Consider the following 22,566-nt stretch of genomic DNA (forward strand, 5'->3'; position numbering starts at 1 on the left):
TGTTGTTTTATTTCGTAATAGATTGCTAGGAAGGAGTTACCAAAGATTAATAATAATAATAATCATAAAGACTTATTTTCACAATTTAACAAGAGATTACAAATTTTGTTCACAATAAATAAAAAATTATACAGGGTGTCCCGTAATTATTTGGACATAGGATACCTGACATGAAAATAAACAGTTTGAGCTCAATATCGCTTAGCAAAATGTTTGCAATTGGTTTTCGTTCTACAGGGTGTTAAAATTAATTTTTTACCAAACATTTATTGAAATATTTTGGAATTTACCGGACAGATTAACCTAAAATTTGGCGTACTTTTATTATTTGGGATGAGGAACACGAATATGATATCTATTTTGCCATTTCCACTAGATGGCGCGACATACAACAACATTGGGTTATGAAAAAGGTCTTAACTTTTTTGACCTCCCTGTACGTACATTTGCGAGTGAAAATAATAAAACAGCATTTAATTCTAGTCAAAAAAGGTATACTTCTTTGATCTCCAAAAAGTAGACCGTTTTCGAAATAAACGCATTTTTTTATTAGGTTGCGTATGAACACTTAATCTAAAATTTAATTAACAACGATAAAATTAGAAAAGGCTGTTGATTATAATAATTGTTCAAAATGTTAAATTGTGAAAATAAAGTCTATTATTATTACTAAGGAAGAATTAAATACCTAGCAAATAGGTATCTTTTATAAAAGCATTTTCTAAATATTTAATTCTTTTTACAACAGTAAGTTTCCAACAACAGTTTTATAGCATAAGGTAACATAACAGTTGCAGAGAGTTTATGAAAAATTCTTTCGTATTTAAGAATTCCATCGATATACCACAAACAGGAGTTTTGCACTCTTTGTGCAAGATTTTCTTGACTTTGTGTCAAGCAGTTTCCATAAACGACATCTCCACAGTCAAATATAGACAGAACGAGAGAGTTACATAAATTTTTTTACTGCTGTATAATTAAGTATAAAATAAGGTTTCTGGATAGAATGAGTCGAATCGCATATGACTGTCAAAAATAAGAACAAGATTTTTCATATTTTCCTTTATTTTTAAAGACACATCACCTACCTTAACATTAATTTGATTTTTTATAATTTTCACATCATTTTTAGGACAAAATATTAACAAACAACAGTTACTTGGATTTAGATAAAGAAAATGCTGTAAAATAGATCTTTCTAATATTAATAAATTGAGCAGATTCACGAGCTTCATTTTTAAAAAACGAGTAATATAGCTGCGTAGTAGTAAACATTACATGTTTTTATTACTTAAATAATGTTTGGTGTATATATGGCGTACAATAATGGATTTACAACCGATCCCTGTGGGACAATGCAATAAGGAATATGCTGTGAACTAAATAATATCCCATCAATCCTAACATGCTGACTTCTTCCTGTAAAATAATATTTAAAAAATTGAATAGCATCTCTTTTAAACCCTGTAGATAACAAAAATTGCAAGATTTGCTGTAATCTAAAAGTGTTAAAATTGTAATTTTTTTCAAAAAAGATATAAGGATCCAAGATTAATTAGTCTTAGATCCTTACATTCCTTTGGGTTACTTCATTTGGACAGGGGTGTTATCATAGCACGTTCTCCATTTTTTTGGAAAAATTGAATTTATTAAACAATAATTAATGAGATGTACTATAAAAGGTAAAAGAGCCATATAAATAATCCTTATATCCAACCTATCAGATCCTATCATCACTTTTTATTGAATATTATTCCATAGACATAAAATTACATGTATCGGAATTTTCAGTATGAGTAAAGTAATTTGAAAGTAATAGTTAGCGCAGAAATAATTAGTATACTAATATAAAAACATTAAACAAAAGCAGAAACTACATAATAATACTAATCTAACATAATTATAAAACAGTACAATCAAAAAACTCAGCAAGAGAATAAAATTGATTCATAGCCAGTACACTCTTCAGTTTTACCTTAGAAAGTTTGATATTCTGGATATCCTTTAAGTTGAAGGGCAAATGGTTCAACATTTTTAAAGATATTATACCAGGGTCTTCTTGAACTTGTGTTAATCTGGCTGCTGGTTTGTATGTTCTTGTTGAGTATTTATTTATATCACCACACTTTTTAACTTGATCCAAATTTTTAAAAAACATGGCAGGCACAGTTTAATATATAGAGATTTACAACTGTTAAAATATTAAGGCAAGTTTCCCTAAAAGACAAAGAAAACATTGTCCTGAGAATTCTTTTTTGGCATACAACAACTGCACCGATATATTACTGGAGTTTCCCCAAGCCAATAATCTATATGTTAATATTCATTGGACTGAGCAAAAATATGGACTTTTCGTAAAAATTCATGACAACTTTAATATTGACTTGATTTTGTGGAATAATTAATGGACATTTGGCAGGAAGAGAACAGGAATTTCGATTTTATTTATTATTTTTATGTTATTAAGTTTCCTTTAAAAGTTGATTAATTCGAAATTATTTTTTGTCATGTTTTAAAGTTAGGGTCGTCCAAATTGCGCAATTTTGTATAGTATTCCCTATTAGCGTTTTACGTTTTTACATCTTTGAAGAGCTTTGTCTCGTAGTAACTTTTGGTCTTTCACATTATCGAGGCATGGTTGATATTTTTTGTAGTAATACGAACTTTTTATAAGGGACTATGGAAGTCAATTAGCGCTCGTTATCTTTATACTCAATAAACTTAATTTGATTTTTATAATGGGGTATCGATAAATCACAAAATATAAATTCATGATCAGAGAGGCTTTTGGATCTGGCAACGTACTACTATTTATAAAATTTATTTCTCTAGGAATTAACATTAAGTCTATAAGATGAGAACTTGTGGCTTGTAAAATTCGCGTTGGATTCAGGATTATTTGCATAAGGTCCATATTTTCTAACAAGTAAAATCAATAACATCTTTAGTTGCATGTATGGCATGCAATTATTGATAGCCTTAAAGTTTTTACATGATATATCCGTTATGGTAATTTGGAATATTGATAATATGGTGAGCGTCTGAACACATAATATTTACTATGTTCTAAGCCAAGCATAACATAGGCCTAAGGTATTCCTTGGAAATTAGGTAAATCCCAGATGAGACCATAGGATTGTCCAGTTCTCGAGGAAGGTTTCCGGTGGAAAAAATTAAGGTCTCCTATAATGAGTAGTACCATGAATTTCCCTAACTGCCAGAAGATCTTATTATTACAAGATGATGTTTTATTGTCAGCTAATAGAGTAAAGATGGACATAAAAGTGGTAAATAGAGAATAATAATTGTTCCAAGACGCACAGAGCCTTGAGGAACTTAAACTGTTAAACACTGTGCTTTAGTCACAGAAATTAAGATATATGTCAAGAGGTATTGATATTGCCCCAAACTTTTTAATACATTACCAGTGCAGATAACAAATATATATGTATATGGAAAATATCAGCAGATTTCCTCTCAGATTCCTTTATTGTTTTAATGCTTTATTTTATAATAGGTAGGTAATTTCAAGACATAATTAGTGGTAGTTAACCTTTTCATAATAGTAGCATATATTACTATAGAATTATTTTTGAAATAACAATACCCATAAATAGTATTTTATAATGGCTCAACATTATAATAATTAAGCAAAGTTTTTGGGTTTAAAAAAATTAATGCTAAAGGCAATGCAAGTACAAGTTTCTTGTATCTTTTGGACTTTTATTGTATACTTTTGTAATACCCTAGAAAGAAAATAAATATTCTGTTTTATATATTAGGTGAGTACTTTATTAGGTATTTCTTAATTTAGTCTTTAAGCATTGCAATAATTTTCTGTGGTTTATATACTGTACTATGTTATTTATATCTACATACTTACCATGGCTTTGTGAACAAAATTTATATTTTTAGACAACAAAGTACTTTATGATATTAAATTTGTTCATGGTCAAAAGTGCAAAAATCGTCTTAAACCTTTAATTTTACAAGAAAACTTTGGTGTCAGCTATAAATTTAACATAATTTTTTTTTAAAACATCCCTTTTTAATAGGGAAACTCTTACTTCAAGACCTCCTACTTCTCACTACAATGTAATGCTGAAAGTCCCAGTAATATCCTAAAAAGGTACCAGAAAAACCTCCTCAATATTCACTCCTAATCAAATATTTAATTTACAATGCAATGAACTTATTTATTAATCACTAAATTAACACAATATAGAATCAGAATTCCATGTCACAATAATACAAATTTAAAAGGTCAATTTTTCACGTTAATTTCTTAATTTTCCGCTTCCTCTTGGAAGTCCTGGCGGGTAAAACGGGCGCGGGTCATCCATTAAACTCCATTTTAGCCACAATATCCCTAACGGTTTGTAGTAATTTCTTATCATTGCTGTTGTCTTCCAGCAATATTGTATGCAAATTAATCATGTAATTTTCTATGTTTTCCAAACTGGCTGTCTCTCTCATACCTAAGGTTTAGGTATATAAGTCACTAAGAAACAAAAAACAAAAACAACTCTTACCTGGCAACCTAACCTCACTGAAGCAATTAGACAAAGAGACACGAAGATGATCCAAATGCTGTTCTAAAGCTGTATTAGTCTTTTCTTGCTGTGTTATTTCTGTTTCCAGTTTGGTTATGGCAGTTTTCATGTTCTCAATGTGTTTTGTAAGGATTGCATTTTGTTGTTCATAATCTGTATTGATTTTTCTCAGTTGCCTAAACATTTTCTAATTAATAATGACATTTTAAATCGAGAATGATATTGGAACAAACCTTAATTCAGAATCTCTAATTTTATTGTGATCCAGAAATTCCTCTGTAAATATTGGAATGTCAAAGTTTCCAAAGTCCATTTCCTGGATATCCTTGGTGCCTGGTATAGAATTGGTTGGCTGATTTGGAATCTAAGGAATAAATTCCTTAAACTGTAAAGTACATAAATCGAACTCTCTTACTTGTATACTAGGGGGCTTTTCCTCTTTTTCTTTTCCATCCTTCTTCTTTCCACTTTGTTGTCCAACAAACTGCTTATAAGCGTCCGTTTGCTTATAAGCTTCATACTCTTTAGTATACCTGTAAAAAAATACAGTCGAGTCAAGACAAGAATCTTAATAAGAAAATATCCTAACCTTTCTCTATCTTGCTCAGCAGCATCCAAATAAAGCTGTTTTTTGTCCACAGGTAAATTACTCCATTCACTCGCTAAAATTTTCGTAATTTCAGCAAAAGACAGGGCTGGATTACCACTTCTTACTGCCTCCCTTCGATCATTCAAGTATCTGATGTAACCTAAGGTTTTTTTATGTATTTTTTTGTTCCTATAGAAGATTTAGTGATAATAGGGCTTACATACCAGTCAGGGGCTGCCTAGGGGCCGTACTATCTTTGGGTTTCTTCCGTTTTTTCGCTTTGGGGGTCTTCGGTTTGGATCCTTCCACGGGAGGATCAAGATCTACGGGGTTGTCAGAAATTTCATTTTTTAACGGGTCACTCTCCATTGATTGTAGCGCGCTCTCTAACGGATCCATTCAATAAAGTAATAATGACTATAACTTATATTAACAAAAGTTATATATTTATTTACTATATATTATTTTATTAAAAGTTACTATCTATTTATGTTTTTTCTTTTGAATTAATTCGTAATTGTCATTATTGTCAAATAATTGACGTTCATTTGACACATGGCCAAATGACATGTGAATTACAGGTTTCTGCAGGGATTTGTCAAATGGGCAGTCAAGTGAGGATTTATAAACAAAGATGGCCGCTAGAGGAAGGCGCTTTTCTCGATTATAGTCTTTAAAAATTTCATTTTAAATTGCACTGGATGCTTTATAGAAGCTTCAAATGAAATTAACACAAAAATACTTCAAGGCGCGTAGAATTTTAATCGGTAATTCTCTCTCTCTCTCTCTATCCTTTGAGTATTGAGCTCTAATCGGTAATTGTCAAAATTTTGACATTTGACTTTTAAGTCAAAATAAGGTTTCTATAGCAGCTTGTCACATAGTATAAATGAAAATGTTTAAACAAAGATGGCACCAACATAGGGCGCATTTTATTAAAAGTTACTGTTTTTATGTAATTTTTTAAAAATTAATTCGTAATTTTAAATTGTCAAATATTTGACAGATGTGTAATTTGATTGAAATATTACAGATTTCTGCAGCGACTTGTCAAATTGTATGTCATGTGTAGATTTCTAAGCAAAGAAGACGCTTTTGTCGATTCTAGTTCTAAAAATTCAAAAAATCGATTTTAAATAACACTCTAGGAGCTGCAAATGAAATTTAAAAAGAAAACAGTTCAAAGCGCGTACAATTTTAATCGATAATTTTCAATTGTCGAAATTTTGACATTTGACAGATTGACTTTTGAGTCAAAATTGTATTACAGGTTTCTGTAGAAGCTTATCAAAAAGTCGGTTAAAAATTAAAAAAATTTGATTTCAAATTAAACTGAACAATTTAGAAGCTTCAAATAAAATAAACAAGGAAAAAAAAACACTTCAAAGCGCGTACATATGTATTCCGTAATTCTCACAATTTTGACATTTGACAGTTAAGTCAAAATATTGCAGCAGCTTGTCAAATAGTCTGTCATGTGAAGACTTCCAAACAAAGATGGCGCCAACGTAAGACGTTTTTTGTCATAAAAATTAAAAAAAAAACCTCTTTTCGATTACAATTTAAAAGCCTCTAATAAACCAACAAATATTACAAAGGATTTATAAAATTCAACGTTTCCATTTAAAAATGTAACACTTATATAAGGATTAAATTATTAATTGAATTTTTCCTACAAATTTTAATTAGGATTTCAGGCAAATACACAAGTGACCTCGTTATTTTTCATTAAAAATGAATCGTGCACACACGATCCGGGCATGTTGTAACTTGAGCGAACGTGCTCCGGGAAATCTGCTTACCGAGCGATACTCACAAAGGGCTTCACCTTACCGGACATAAAAGAGATGCAACCAGAGACAATTTGCCTTTAATTAAAAGCGAGCAAAGTGGCAGTTTCTTATGCGGTTAAAGGAATAGGGATTTTTTTAAAAAATATTTACAGTTTTTATAATTTATTGCAGCTCTATAAGAATTGACAGCTGTCAACTGTATCTGTTATAAAGCAATAATAACTGTTGTCAAAGGTAACTGTCACTTGTCAAACATAGATACTTCGCTTTTTTTGTTCAATCAAGAGACTTTGACGTTTCATTTCACAACAAAATTAGATTTTTTATTTTCAGTATTTGACTCATTAAAAATTGTCATTGCTGGCGCTATTTGTTATATTTAATTTTGTTATATTTAAAAAAGTGGTCCAATAAATATTCAAATCATAAATCGCGTCATAAACTTACATCACAAAAGGTTCAAAAAGGGCTTAAAAGGCAGAGCTTAGCAGTGGGTTATCTAACACGCGCCGTCTTTAATCTTTTTTCCATCGAAAGGAAACATGAAGGGCCCAATCGACCCTGAAAAAGGCCCTTTTTTATCGGTTAAGTGATGCGTTATTCTATAAAGAAGATTTTTGTGTCTTTCATCATTCAAAAAGAACTAATTTTACTTCGAGGGAAAACAAGATTTTAAGTGATTAGTTGTCACATTCATTTGACCGACACTTCGAGAGTCTCCTCTAATATCTTGTCTAAGTTCTATTGACACTTGCACATATGTCAATTCATTGACAAACGTCTAAATTGTCACAGTGCCAGTTTTAGTGTTGAGCCAGGAAAAAACAGGATGCCTAATGAGTTACAAAGGAGCTCCATTATGAGTTTATGTTTGAATTAATCGACATTTTTATTACTTCACTAAAGTCCTATATTATCTTGTCTAAAATCTATTTGCATTTGTCATATGTCAATTGTCAAACATCAAAAGTGTCACAGTGTAGCCAACACCGAAGTTAGACTAAGAAACACACGTAATAAAAAAAAACTACTGCACTCAATATATAATAAACAGAATTATTTGTGGAAAACCGTAAATAAACGCATAATTTGCCGATTGCATGACAATATATACCAAATGAGCTCTATTTACATAGAAGGTCCGAAAACTACAGAGAATACATTAACAGGCTTCACGTAGCGTATAGTTGTTAATTCTGCGTCGGCCTCGGCTAGCTAGATTACTAGTTCATGATGTATTTCGATGATTGATAGGCGGATACCGAATGCATACACACCCTCATTTATTTCCTTTAAACAATAATGGATGGAGAAAATGAATCATTACTCAACGTAAAACGAGATTTCCGTTTTTTTTTTGGACCGAGGAATGAAAAATCCACCAGTCGGACCACAATATAAATCGCCACCGTCGTCACGTTAATTAATTTATATAAAGAACAAGATGGTGTTCGCTTACTCTTTATAGTGTTTCCCATCCGGTGAGATAAATGGCCCATTATATACATTTGTAGGTGTTTCGTTACATCGCTCCTTGTTAGCTCAAGTAAAATAATTACAGTTATATATACAGGCAAAGTTTAGTTTTGTTTTGAGTTACGACATTGACACATTGACAGTTGTTGAAGATGCATATGTTTTAAAGCTTAACATAGCGGTAAACGTTATCTTAGCCGCTGTTTGACAGCTCTCCAAAAAGTGTTTTCGAAATAGGTGATACGTTTACCGCTAACCTAACGATAGCAAAAAGCTTTATTTCCAAGAAATTCGTTTCCGTTGTTTTCTTTGTGATTATTATTCCCTAAATTTCAACCTCATTTAATATTAAACTAACTGCATCGGAGCAAACTTCCAGGAGCTGTATCTCGAAAAGTATCATTCTTACAAAAAAAATTGTTCTTACTAATTTTGCCGATCTTATTAAATACTATAAGTTTGATAATAACCTTTAGCATCCTCAGATTAATATTAACTGAGATATTCAGGGACAAATTTGAGTAAACAGTTCTAGACCTAATTTGCATCGAAGCAAACTTCCAGGAGCTCTATCTCGAAAACTATCATGCTTACAAGAAAAAATGTTCTTACTAATTTTGTCGGTCTTATTAAGTACTATAACTTTGATAATAATCTTTAACATCATCAGATTAGTATTAACTGAGATATTTAGGGACAAATGTGAGTAAGCAGTTCTAGCTCTAGTTTGCAAGGAAGCAAACTTCCAGGAGCTGTATCTGGAAAAGTATAATTCCCACAAGAAAAATTATTCCTACTCACTTTTTAGATCTCATTAGGAAGTTTAACTTTGCATTATAATAATCATTAATACCATAATATATTCGTGCTCAACTGGACAGAGTCCAACGTCTTGCATGTCTCAGCATAACGGGTTCCATGCGGACGGCATGGGTTCCTTATATTTTATTAATATTTGGTCTACAATATTATATCTAATTGTTTAATTAGGTAGCGTTATTTAAAAATTTGTACCTAAGTTACTGTCTATTTGATTTTTATTTTTATTAAGAAAGTACTGTATCGAAAGCTCACTGTTGAGAAAAGTGGACTGTATTTATTGTTTTTTGACAATTAATGGTTGTGAGACCTTACCTGGTTTTCTCTCGATTACAGTTTTTCACTCGCGTTAGCTGGCCAGCTTTTTCTCAGTACGAAATGCGGTTTATCCCATAAACACGGGATTGTATCGGGTGGTACTAGAACTACTAGATGCGTGAGCGATGCGGTTTAGCGAATTTACTTATTTTCTTCTGATAATGGGTTTCAACGAACTGGTTCAGTATGTTGGACGCGCATCTTTTTATAAGGTCTCAAAACAATATTTTGGATGCATTTGAATAGAAATACTTTAACTAACTGTTTCTACACAGTGAGCCAAGCGAAGTTGAGTTAAAGGTTAAAGTTTAATGAAAATTTGAAATAGAATGAAGAACGAACTACTTGATTGAACTGTTGTAAAATTTAAGAAAATTGAACAGTTGCAATATGATTGAAGATTTTGCAGCTCTAGAATTATTATTGTGTCTAATGTCCTATTTTTCTGGATCAACGTATTATCGGAGATTATTTGCTAGGATGTCCATTAGAAGTATTTGGTCATCATTATTAAATCTGACCTTACTTCTCTTGAATTTTGTAAAGACACTGGAATTTAGATTTGGGTTGGTCGTGGTCATTGTTATGCAAAAATAATGCAAAAGAAAACAAATTACTTTTTACTGTTTCAGACAAAAGGAAACTCAATAAACTTAAACTACTAATTATTATTCTTTGACAATAATGTAAACAACATTAATTCGCATGCGTTTTGCTATGTCTATCCTTCGTAAGATAGCGGATATACGATAAATGACACTTCAAATGTCACACATGTCAATTAGTGGTTACCGGTGATACTTTTTATTAATGGTTTCGAAAACTGTCTATTAAAACCAGCTCCAGAGACAACCAAAGAGACGTGCAACTAGATAGAAATTTTTATCCTATTGTTGTTGCTCTCTTTAATCTGTATATATTGTATTTCGTTGTCTCTCTCTTCCCTTATAAAAGGTGAGCTAAGGTGGCGCCACAATACTAATCTTTCGCAATGCTAAATGTGTTTAATTATCAGAGCAGTCAAGATGAAACATTCGTCCATCTCCGTCTAAATGAATGCAAAAATACGGGATAGCTTGTGTCCAATTCTCTAGTATTTCTAAAATTATAATTAAGTAGGGAAACAGTGCAATCCTTGCTCAACATGTCACATGAACAGGTGCATTTCAATATGGCTGAATAGTTGTTGTTGCTGATTAATTTTGTTTTGTTTTACATCATTAGTTGAGATTTTGGACGAGTGCTTGAATTTTACGTATTTTATTACCTACCGGATTTAGGTGAACTTGGTTATAGTAGTTAGTAGTTGTAGTTTTTGGTAGGATACAGATTATGTGTGTGAAGCTAGCGTCCGATCGATATCCAACAACAAGTCGAGAACGCAGCATATGTCGGTTGCCAGCGACAAATTTATAGTCCGCGCTCCCTGTTATTTAATCAATATAATGCCCGTATGTCCTGAAATTCCCAAGGGATTTTAATAATTTTTTGTCCAGATATTAGCAATAAATATCTAAATCGACTGACGATGGTCTCAAATCTTTACAAACTTAAGACGGTAACATGTTACTACTGTTACCGTCTTAAATTATAAATTATGAAAATAATTAAGAAAATGCATGTACATATTATAGGTATACCATATACTGAAAATACAATTAAATGTTATCAAACTGCATTGTTTTAATTAAAGTCTGTCATCGTTCTGAGCAATTAAAAACATATCAATAACTCTTTATTTGTTTATTTGTTTTAATTACAATCAGCCGTTCTCTCTCAGAACATAATTATAATATTCTCGCTTCTGAGACATAACGGCTGATTTTAATTAAAATAAATCATTAAATGCTTAATAGCCGAGGTTTGAATTATGGCGGCAAACGCTACCTGCTCCATCTCATACGGTTTCATCTTATCTACCGAGACCACTGTCTTCATCCCTCGAAAATTCTCTCTCATATCCTGGACTTCGTACCTGTCATTTAAAAGGACATTAGTAACCTTGAACGGTCCTTTAAACTTAGCTAACAACTTTCTACTTGAACCAGTGGATGGTGCATCTGTCCTCAGGATCATTACAACCTCGCCCTTGTTGTATAATCGTGGTGGTTTTCGAAACTTGTCAAATCTTTTCTTTTGTTTTCTCTGATTTTCAGTCAACTTCCTTGAAATAATTTTTCTTAAATCTTCCAAACTTGTACGGTCCAGTACAAGTGACAACGGTATCCCAACCATGGGCGAAGTTAGAGCCTCAAAAATGGGGGGGCTAAAGCCTCCATCCAGGGGCAGAGTTACACGAAGAGGTGAGGGGGTGGCCATTAAAGAAAAGTCCGCCGCAGGCGCCGCCGGAGGTAACAAATTTTTTGGTGGGCACCTTCATTTTCACTTATGAGCCGTTAAAATTATTGAAAAAAAAAGAATAGTCTTAAACAGCTTCTATTCTAATTTGCTGTACTATATACCTACATAATATCATAAATTTGTTTTACTTTTATTTTCATGTTAGGTTTCATCCAAGGAACACGTTTCTGAATTTTATTGCAATATCCATAATGTATGAACCATTCTGTATACGTATTGGAGTATATTGCATACACACCAAAAGTCAAAAGTCGCTAGTTTTTGAAAAAGTTTTAAACTTTCAAGAAAAAATTCAAAGTTTAAAATAATATCATTTTAATATCTAATTGTCGGACTTAATTAATTTAGACAAAGTTAAACACGACGTTTCGGTTGGTAAGTATCTCCAACCATTATTATATTAAAATGTTATATTAAGTGTAAACTTATACGTTAAGTGTAAACTTAAACGTAAACTAGCAGTTTACACTTGGTAACGGTTGGAGATACTTACCAACCAAAACGTCGTGTTTAACTTTGGTTAAATTAATTAAGACAATGCAAATCCGACAATTAGATATTACTTCTCCATTGTCTGCCACCTTCAAAACCAATATCATTTTAATAAAACGCAATAATTCTTCAAAAATAGTAAAAGCAAAATTTATTTAAAATGTCCTTAAATAAAATGAAATCCAATAAAATTATCTTATAACTACTCTAACAAAAGTTTTCGATTTCCTTTTTTTTTAAACTCTTTTAAAATTTCATCTGGCGACAATGACTTTGTTAGACCACTTTCAATACTAAGAGTGGTTAGTGCTAAAGAACTAAATCGATCCTGACCCATCGGTGACCTAAACCAATTTTTAATTCTTCTCATTGTTGAGAAAGAGCGTTCGCAGAACGCTGAAGAAATTGGCAAAACTAATGCTATTTGCATAAGGGTATATGCATTTGGAAAAGTCTCTTTTCTTAATACAACTTTAATATCAGAAATGGTAATGTTGTGGCTCTGGCTTTTATTTATGCAATTCCCAATAACGGTCATTTCAGCTTTTAATAGCTCCTTATCGATTCGATTTCCAAATTACCATCAAAATCCATTTGCAAACAATTGAAGACAGATTTAGCTAATATCTGACTTTCGGAAGAAAATCTTATTTTTAGATGATTTATTATATTATCGAAAGACCTATAATAAATTGAAATTAGCCAAAACTTTTGTGCCTCATTTTTTATCAAAGGTGAATTTAAGAACGTTTCTTCGTGTACTGCGGAAATGGAAGCATCAACCACATATTCTTTAAGTCTTATACTTTCTGTTTTTTTACGTTTTGAACAATTCTTTTGGGGGGGCTAATTTCATTTTAAAGGGGGCTAAGCCCCCCCAAGCCCCCCCCCCCCCCTAACTCCGCCCATGATCCCAACGATCTTCAGCAACGCCAGCAGCACTGCACGAAAGTGCGTTTAATATCGGTTATACCTTTCGCACTGCCCGTTTGCCCTTGGAGTTGCTACCGCATTTAGGATATGTTTCAAGCCATAGTCCTCACAAAACTTCTTGAACGTCGCTGAGGTGAAAGCTGTGCCTCTGTCTGACACAACTCTGGTTGGTGCTCTAAAAATATACATAATGTTACTTAAAGCATTGACTACGGGTTTTGTAGTTACGTCTCAATAAAACAGAATTTTGTAAAGCCATCCACTATAACTGGAAGATACTTGTTGTTCTTTTTACTTTTTATAAACGGCCTAAGATGATCAATATGGATTGTGTGGAAGGGGGTGGCAATTTTTTCGATTGGGTGGAAATACCCCTCCTTTTTACCACTAGGGTTTTTTTAATAAAGACAGGAAAGACATGAATACACATACTTTTTTACATATTTCCGAAGTTGTGAAAACCAGTAATTCTCAGTTATCTTTTTAACAGTCTTTTCAAATCCAAAGTAACCTCCGTCATCATGACACAGCCGACATATTTGCCATCTACAGTCCTTGGGAACCACCCATAGTGGGTTGCCTTCTTTCATCTTTTTATATATCGTATCATCGTGTAATTCATATTTGTCAAAGTACTGTTTAGTTGATCTATTAATAATTCCTCTCTTTAGTGTGGTATAGATAATTCGAAGTTGCTCATCTTGCATTTGAGCCACTACTATCCAATCGGCTTCTGTAACATCAATCGTGGCTACTTCTAGATATTCGGGAACAGGGTTCCGACTAAAAGCGTCTACATGTCCCATTGCCGATCCAGGTCGGTGAATAATCGAAAAGTTGTAATCTTGTACTTGGAGCCACCACCGAGCGACTCGCGGAATCATATCTCGTTTCGCAAATGCAGTACGTAACGCACTACAGTCCGTAACAATATCAAACTTAATACCTAATAGATAAACTCTAAAATATTGTAATGCTAAAACTACCGCTAAAGTCTCTAATTCGTAAGAATGATACATTTTTTGTTCAAGTCTCGTTTGCTTACTAAAGTATGCTACCACTTGTTGGTTTTTATTATTAATTTGAATTAATATAGCGCCAAATCCCAAACAACTAGCATCCGTGTGTAATTCTGTCTTTAATTCTGGATTAAACATCGCTAACAGCGGACGAGATACTAATATTGATTTAACCTTGGTAAATGCATCTTGTTGCTCACCTGACCAAGCAAATACAACATCCTTTCTCAGTAATCTTGTAATTGGCTCCACCAATACACCATAGTTACGAACATACCGACGAAAATATCCGGAAAGACCTAAAAACTGCCTAACTTCTTTTATATTAGTGGGTTCTTTCATATCTATAACGGCTCTAATTTTTTCCTTACAGGGTCTTACCCCAGAAATACTAATTTCCCGCCCTAAATAGTTAATCTGAGATTTGAAAAAGTTGCATTTGCTTAGTTTTAGCGTTGATTGAATATTTGGATATTTTATTTAATTTTGGATATATTTGAATATTTGAATATTCAAATATTCAATCAACGGTTTCAGTGTTAATTTTCCCTGCCTTAAAGCATCTAATATTATCCTTAGTCTCGATAAAGCTTGTTCTATATTGTGCGCCGGAATTATCCAAATAGGCAAAAATAATTTTATTTAAATAATCTTTAAGCACCATATTTATTAATCTCTGAAAAACTGCTAGCGCGTTTGTTAGCCCGAACGGCATCCTTGTAAACTCATAATGAGATGACGGTGTGATAAACGCGGTCTTTTCAATCGAGTCTTTATTTACTGGTATTTGATAGTAACCAGACGCTAAGTCCAGGGTTATAAAATATTTGTGACCTCCTAACATATCAATTTGATCGTCGATCAAAGGGAGTGGATATTTTTCTTTGACCGTGATTGCATTTAACCGGCGATAATCAATACATAGACGATGATCGCCAGTTTTTTTTTTTACCAATAGGACCGGACTAGCATAAGCCGACTTTGTTTCCCTTATAATTCCGTTCCGACTGTTTTTCACTAATGATTCCTTTGCACTGCCATGTTAGCTGATCACAAACCAAACTATCAAACAATTTGGCCAATGAGTTCTGAATACATACTCCACGATAATTGGCAATATCCCCCCTATTGCCAGCCTTAAATATCGGCATGATGAAACTGTGCTTCCAAGCTTCTGGGAAGGTAGAGTCCTGTAAAGACATATTAAAGATCATCTGGAGAGGCCTACTAATTGTATAAATACTGTTCTTTAAAAAGACATTAAGTATATTACCTGGCCCACAGATAAACTTGTTAGGTAATTTCTGGATCTTAGAAAATACCTCCGAGAGAGTGAAGCGTCCAACAATAATATTCTGGGAACCAAATTCAAGAGAATCAGGAATGGGATAAGTAGTGTTGTCGTAAACTGTAGCATAAAACTTTGCAAACAAATCAGTTATTGCTTCCCTAGACTCTGCCATTTCCCGGCCCAAAAACATCGAATTTGGAAATGCATTGCTCTTTCTTTGGTCATTGACAAACCTCCAAAAGTAACGACTATCATCCACCACTGACCTCTCCACTTTACCAATATATTCACTAAAGCAACGATCGTGTTCCACTTTACATCGAGATCTAAGGGTCAAAAAACGAGCATAAGAGTCGGGTGAGAGATAAGACGTATATTTTCTGTGTGCAGCCTTCTTTTTACAAATTAAGTCTATAAGTAAAGGACTAAACCATTTAGGAAAAGATAAAGACCTTAGTCTCTTTTTAGGAACATACAAATCAAGGCAATCCTGTAAAATATCATTTAACTTACCCGCAGCACCATCAACATTCAACACATCAAATTTCATACTCCAATCAATAGCCCCCAAATGAAAGTTAATAGCCCCAAAGTCGGTATTCCGATAATCGAAATAAAATTCATGAAGCATTAATGAAGATGAGTCAGTTTGAATATTAATATGATAAGAAACGTGGTGCAAACTATTACTAAAAATGCAGTCAACAGCAGCTGAAATATTAACATTATGCAAATCGGAAAATACTAAATCTAAAAATGTGTTTCTGTTATTTGGTAGGTTATTGTATTGAAACATATTATGATAAGGAAACATATTATGATAAGAAAACATTTCAGCTAATACTCGGGCTGGATAGTGTTCATTGCAAGCTACACAAACCCCATCAACATCATTTGACCAAACCGCCTCAGCTGGGTTGTAATCACCGAACATCAGCACCGATGATTGTTGGTAGCTTTCACAGATTTAATGAACTGACATCCCATGTAACTCATACTTATCGCGTGTAGCACTTGGTGGAATATACAACAAATGACTTCTTGCAAATATTTACTTCTACATATACTTGCTCCACTGAGATGTAAGGAGTAGCAATTTTTCTAGATCTAAATTTATTACGAACTGCTATAAGCACCCCACCACCTCTAATCTTTGTACTTGATTCCAGGCTACGGTCAGTGCGGTAGATGGTATACCCAGGCACAAGAATTTCAACCAAGTCTCAACTAGGATTATGACAGAATAGTCAGACAGCTGCACTCCGTGATGAAATTGTTTAATTTTAGTGCGCATACCACCAACATTTTGGCAGTAGAGGCTTAATCGTTTTTTGAGTTGTTATCACCTCACATTTTTCAACGGCACGATCTTGAGCACTCCTCTAATGTACTTGATTCCCAGATTTAGTTCTCCATTATTAAGGCGATTCGAAAGAGTAAGCTTTAGTTCCTTAAACTGCTTTCTCTGAAGAAAAGTCTGATCAGGACCTAATTTAACACCAGTGTCACTATACACTCTGCTCCTCAAAATCTTCAATGCCACTTGTTCATTAGCAAGAACAGCCTTGATAGGTCTCACTCCTGTACCCCTCTTCCCAACACGAAAAACTCTACTAATTTGACCCTCTAATCTGTCCTCGACCACGTTCTGAAGCAAGCTTCTAACTTTGTTCGTATCAAACGCCACTCTCTCTCTAGCATCCTCAGATGTCGACTCAGTCACATTGCACAGCATGATGTTCTTAGATCGCCTCTTTCGCTCTTCAAATCGCCATCTGTATCTGAGGCAATGAGTGCTGTGTTTTCACCTTCACTCTGAGAATTAGATCTAGAAAAGGCTACTTGGAGGTCACTTACCGCCTGTTTCAAGGTAGATACTTCCTGTTCCAGACTTTCAATACGCTCTGATTTTTCTTTAGTCAGGTTGCGTATTTCCTGCAAAGTCTCATGCAATTCAGTTCTCTGATCAAGCATAATATTGAGCATATTTGAAAATAATGCAATAACATCTTTGGTGTTCACATTCTGTTTGTTCAGAAGAGATGACATCTGGTCCTTAACTCCACCAAAGGGAGAGGTCAGGGAACCGCTGACCGGGGCTTTGAGGGAATTGCCTTTGTAAATTTGTATTGTAAACTGCTTCACTTCTATCTTTAATATATTCAGATAATATAGTTGTACAGCCTTATTTCTTAGACCAGCATAAAGTAAAATTGCTAATAAAAGAAATAGATTGAAAAATAGCTTCAAAAATACCCTGGAAAGCATGAACAAATCACATAAAAATATTGAAAGACGTGCAGGGAATAAATTACAAATTTTACACTTTATGCATTAATTTTCTCTATCTCCCTCCAACTAAAAAAATCAGCACATAATTGATTGTTTTTTTTTACCATTAAGGCACTTAATCTTAAGTGCAACGTGCATTATGGACCCACCCAACCAGTCCGGTTAGGAGGTCAGATCTACCTCACTAAAACTTGACTTGCATCTGAACTCCAGGATAGAGAAATAGAGCGAAATAGAAATAGCGCGCTAGAGAGAGAGGGAGCGGTCTGGGGGGAGGTTGGACAGAGCGAGAAACGACGGTGTTTCCTCCATCAGTTCTCTTCGGTTCGCCCATCTCCATTCAGTGTCTCGTTTTCAGCGTTAGCATGTTTACGTTGTGCATGTCACGCGGTCCTCCACCCTTACAGCAGGACCATGCGAACGAAAGAAAGTGTAAGTTTTTGCCTCTTTAATTTTTGTTTTCTCTCTTAGGGCTTTAGGGTGGTTTTTTTTTTAGAGAGGAGGGTTGGTAAATGAGTTTATTTGGCAGAGAGAAAGGGAGACTTTTTTTTAAGGAATATTTTTGTTGGTAGTTTTGGCATATGAATTTTCCTATTTTTTTTTGAAAAAAACTCATTAAAAATTTAAAGAAGTTAAAAATTATGATAATATGGGGGCAAAAAAAATAGGTATTCCAAAAAAATTATTATTTATTTTATTTTTTTTTAATACTGACCGTTTTTGTAAAACTTCACCATTTTCAGCCAAAGTACCATTTTCACTTTTTTCTCAATTAAATTTGTCATAAATTTTATGCATTATCAAAAAAAAAATCAAACACCTTAAATTTGCAACTTTTCAAGATCCTCCTAAAGATTCTCGAAAATGGTGTATTAAGTCATGACTCCCAGCTTTTATAGAGTCCAGAAAATCAATTTTTAATTATATTTATATCCAGAATTCAAGTAAACAGTACGAAAATGGCAAAAATAGCATTAAATCCCATATAAATAATTAAAAACAAATATTTGAGAACTCTGAATCCTCATCGGTTTGTAGAATAACTAATGAAATTCAAAACTAGGTTTTAAAATTTCTCTTGACCCTCTTCCTCACAGTTTCTACATAAAAAGTCTAGAAACATATTTCTTAATAATATTTACATCCAAAATCCAAATAAACCATACGAAAATACCCAAAATCTAGATTAAATCCCATGTGGTTTAAAAAATAATTTAAAAATTCACTCTCCTGATCGGTTTGTAGCATATTTAATGCAGAGTACACTTGAAAACTCAGTTTTAAATTCCTCAAATGTTTATGCGGAAAACGTCGAGAAAACTAATTTTCCAACATGTTTTCGCCTAAAATTAATTTATAATTATGTAAAATACTTATAATCTAAATTAAATTCCACAAAAACAGTTTTAAAATAATTTTGTTTATTTTACAAATTTACTTTCCTAATCGATATGCATAATATGTAATAAATTAAAATTATTTACGTGGAGTTTTGTTAATTTTAAAATGATTGCGAGACACTGTAGGATGCCTGGAATAAAAAGGAAAAAAACTGGAACATATCTGAAGTAATTAAGAATTCTTGGGAGAATAAAAAACTATGTCAAGTTCTTGTAATGAAATAAAGAAATATTCGTAAGGACTGAAAAACATATAGGATTCCTGGAATACATAAAAACTTTGAAATAAACATCACCTCAATTATACCTGGGAAACCCATTTAAATATACTTGTTAAAAATCTCGAATAATAATGACATTAAATACCAGGAGTTTTCAGATAGATTCAAATACATGGAATAAAGATGAGTGCAAGTATCTGGAATATATTAGATTCCCTGGAAAAATAAAAACCTTACAGGAGGTTTAACCTAGTTTTGCACTAAAACGACCAATTATTTTCAAACTTTTGTAGATATAATAATTGATTGGAAAAGCCTGGAATAAATTGAAATCTTGGAATTTAAATGCTTGAAAAATAAATGCATGTTAAAAGTACGTAAAATATCAAATTCTTTTAAGTTTAAGAGTTTGAAATCCTTAAGATATAAGTGTAAGGGATCATTGAATTCAAACCTATTTTTATTTATTTATTTATTTATCAAAAACAAATAGGATGTTAACAGGCCAAAACCCAAAGGAACGTCCACAAATTACAAAGTGTTTCAGGTGTACTTAACTAATACAAAATTTAAAAAAAAATACAAGAGCAGAAATACAATAAGTGCTAAGTTTCTAATTTTGTGTTTAAATTTAAATTATTCTAGTGAGGAAATGACATTATCAAGGATATAGGTTTTATGGTACCATTATGTACATCAGCCTTAAAGAGTCGTAGTAAACAATTAAGTAATATCCCAATGAGTGCGATGTATTTTACTGACCAGGCAATTAGGATAAGTGTACTGAATAATATGTATAATAGGAATTATTATTAAAATGTTAGTAGAAGAAGCAACAAGGTTTTTTCTTATCTTACTATAGAAAGAAATTTAAAATGACCTCAAATCACTAAAATAAAATGGAAAATATACCAAATACCTGAAGTATATAAAAAATTACTTAAAATCCTTGGAAGAGATAAGTAAAGAAAAAATTGTAGTGATACATATAAAGTGTGCAATACGTAAAAGTTGGCTTCAAAATTCTGGAATAAAATGGCATACTGTATACATTTCAAATGCCTGGAATAAGATTAAAATTCTTGTTTAGCTAAAAAAATTATTTGAAAACTATGATTCCTCATCGGTTTGTAGAATAACTTATGGAAATGTACTCTTGAAAACTCGGTTTTAAAATTTCTCTTGACCCTCTTCCTCACAGTTTTTACGGGAAAATTCCAGAAACATATTTGCTAATAATAATCACATAATATTCAATTTTCCAAAAAAAAAATTTTTTTCAAAATCTGGTTCATATTTTTCAATTAATCAATCAATATAATTATGTTTTATTGTCATAAAAGTAAATTCGTTGACAAAGCTGTAAAAAAAAAAAACATATACACAAACATGTAAAAAGGTTATTTAGCGTGCTATGGTCCATCATCCTAAAGGCATTCTGCTTCCATGAATATGGTTTCCTATACCGCTAAAACCAACAACATCCCCATTTTTCAGAAATACTCCTCCAAGACTTTGAACGAAAACATACAAAGCTAATGTAATGTCAAGAGTATAAATATGTATAACACAAACAGATATTATTCACAGAAATAAATTAGGCGCAATGATATGATGTAAAAAATATAAAGAATACACCTAAAGTCCTGCAAGAAAAAGGTAAAAATGACTAAAATCTATCTGACAAAAATTCAGTTATTTCATAATAGCCTTTTGCAACTAAGAGTTTTTTAACACGTTTTCTGAAAAGTTTCCAGCTACCTATACCTTTCAAATCTGCAGGAAGATGATTAAAGAGTTTTTTACCATCAAATATAAAAGTTCTTTTGATCAGTGAACTTGTAGGCATAGGCAAGAGCACATCATTAGCTCGTGCCTATTAGTTGTGTTCAGATTTCTAAATTTCTTATGAACGAGGCAAACAGATTCCAATATAAATAAGGCAGGACGGGTTAGGATTTCATGAGTGATAAATAGCTGTTTGCAAGACTCTCTCAAACTCACATTACACAGACGTCGGATCGCTCTCTTTTGCAAAACAAAAACACTATTAAATAAGTAATGTGTGCATGCACCCCAGAAACACAAACCATACCTTAAATGGGACTCAATTAAAGAAAAATAAACATTTCTCGCCATGTCAAAATCAACCTCTCCTGCGACCACTTTAAGAGCATAACAATGTGCTGATATTTTTCTACACAATTGCGTGATATGGCCCTCAAATTTTAGTTTATTATCAATGAATAAACCTAAAAATTTATTTTCGTCTCAGTTGTTTAGAACGTGATTTTCCAAAAACACATTATTTAAATTGCATTAAAAATTTATAACACTAGTTTTTGAAATATTTAAACACAATTTGTTGGAATCACACCATTTCTTGATTTCAACAATATCTCTGTTAACTGTGGTATTTAGATTCATCGCACTCGTGTCATGCCATAAAATCATCCGCAAACTGAATGAATTTACCTGAGATCCTAAAATTGGACATGTATTTATATAAATGAGGAATAGAAGTGGCCAAAGAACTGAACCCTGAGGAACACCATGAGTCACAAGCTGCTCCCTTGAAAGGACACCATCCACAGAAACACTCTGCATTCTAGTTTGCAAATAAGACCCAAACCACTGAAGAGCCAGATCTCTGAATCCATACCGCTCAAGCTTCCACAGCAGTATTTCGTGACTAACACAGTCAAATGCTTTGGTCAAGTCACAAAACACTGCTGCAGCAATATCACTGAGACTGTTCAAGCTCAAAGAATGAAAAGATTGCATCTGATGTTCCCTTGACACTTTGAAACCCAAATTGCTCCGATCTTATAATTTGCTTTTCAGCTAAATATTACATAAGTCGCTTTTTAACCAATTTCTCGATGATTTTTGAGAGGGTGGAAAGCAATGATAATGGTCTGTAAGCAGAGGGTGATTCTGAAGCTCCCCCCTTAAAAACAAAGGCATGATTCTGGCTACTTTAAGACAATTGGGAAATTGGCCATTATT

The 22,566-nt window shown here is 32.8% G+C and overlaps 2 protein-coding genes across 3 annotated transcripts in view; one reads left to right on the forward strand and one right to left on the reverse strand.

Annotated features, from left to right (window-relative positions):
• Window positions 1-4,154: 4,154 nt before the first annotated feature.
• Window positions 4,155-5,659, reverse strand: LOC126735125 (high mobility group protein 20A-like). 2 transcript variants are annotated; one of them, XM_050439056.1, is made up of 6 exons: window positions 5,367-5,659; window positions 5,143-5,302; window positions 4,969-5,086; window positions 4,787-4,905; window positions 4,533-4,729; window positions 4,155-4,478 (listed from the first exon to the last, which is right to left on the reverse strand). In XM_050439056.1, exons 1-6 carry the CDS (start codon window positions 5,539-5,541, stop codon window positions 4,336-4,338), a joined length of 912 nt encoding a protein of 303 aa, XP_050295013.1. In that variant the 5' UTR covers window positions 5,542-5,659; the 3' UTR covers window positions 4,155-4,335. The 2 variants fall into 2 exon arrangements, with proteins under 2 accessions (XP_050295013.1, XP_050295012.1); XM_050439055.1 differs by having other exon boundaries at window positions 4,787-4,917; window positions 5,367-5,658.
• A 12,612-nt stretch (window positions 5,660-18,271) lies between these two features.
• LOC126735244 (uncharacterized) overlaps window positions 18,272-22,566 on the forward strand; it is a 98,553-nt gene continuing 94,258 nt past the window's right edge. The window contains exon 1 of the mRNA XM_050439193.1: window positions 18,272-18,368. Coding sequence (XP_050295150.1) covers window positions 18,302-18,368 — 67 coding nt within the window. The 5' untranslated portion in view covers window positions 18,272-18,301. The remainder of the gene's footprint in view (window positions 18,369-22,566) is intronic.

The sequence above is a fragment of the Anthonomus grandis genome, chromosome 4 (genome assembly GCF_022605725.1).
Source record: "Anthonomus grandis grandis chromosome 4, icAntGran1.3, whole genome shotgun sequence".
Taxonomy (NCBI): domain Eukaryota; kingdom Metazoa; phylum Arthropoda; class Insecta; order Coleoptera; family Curculionidae; genus Anthonomus; species Anthonomus grandis.

Bases quoted from the DNA above. Each gene is read 5' to 3' on its own strand.
- LOC126735125 (XM_050439055.1), bottom strand. From the start codon at position 5,541: ATGGATCCGTTAGAGAGCGCGCTACAATCAATGGAGAGTGACCCGTTA. The intron at 5,303-5,366 runs GTATGTAAGCCC...AAAAAACCTTAG, and splicing joins CCCTAGGCAGCCCCTGACTG to GTTACATCAGATACTTGAAT. The intron at 4,730-4,786 runs GTTTGTTCCAAT...GAAAATGTTTAG, and splicing joins ATTAGAGATTCTGAATTAAG to GCAACTGAGAAAAATCAATA.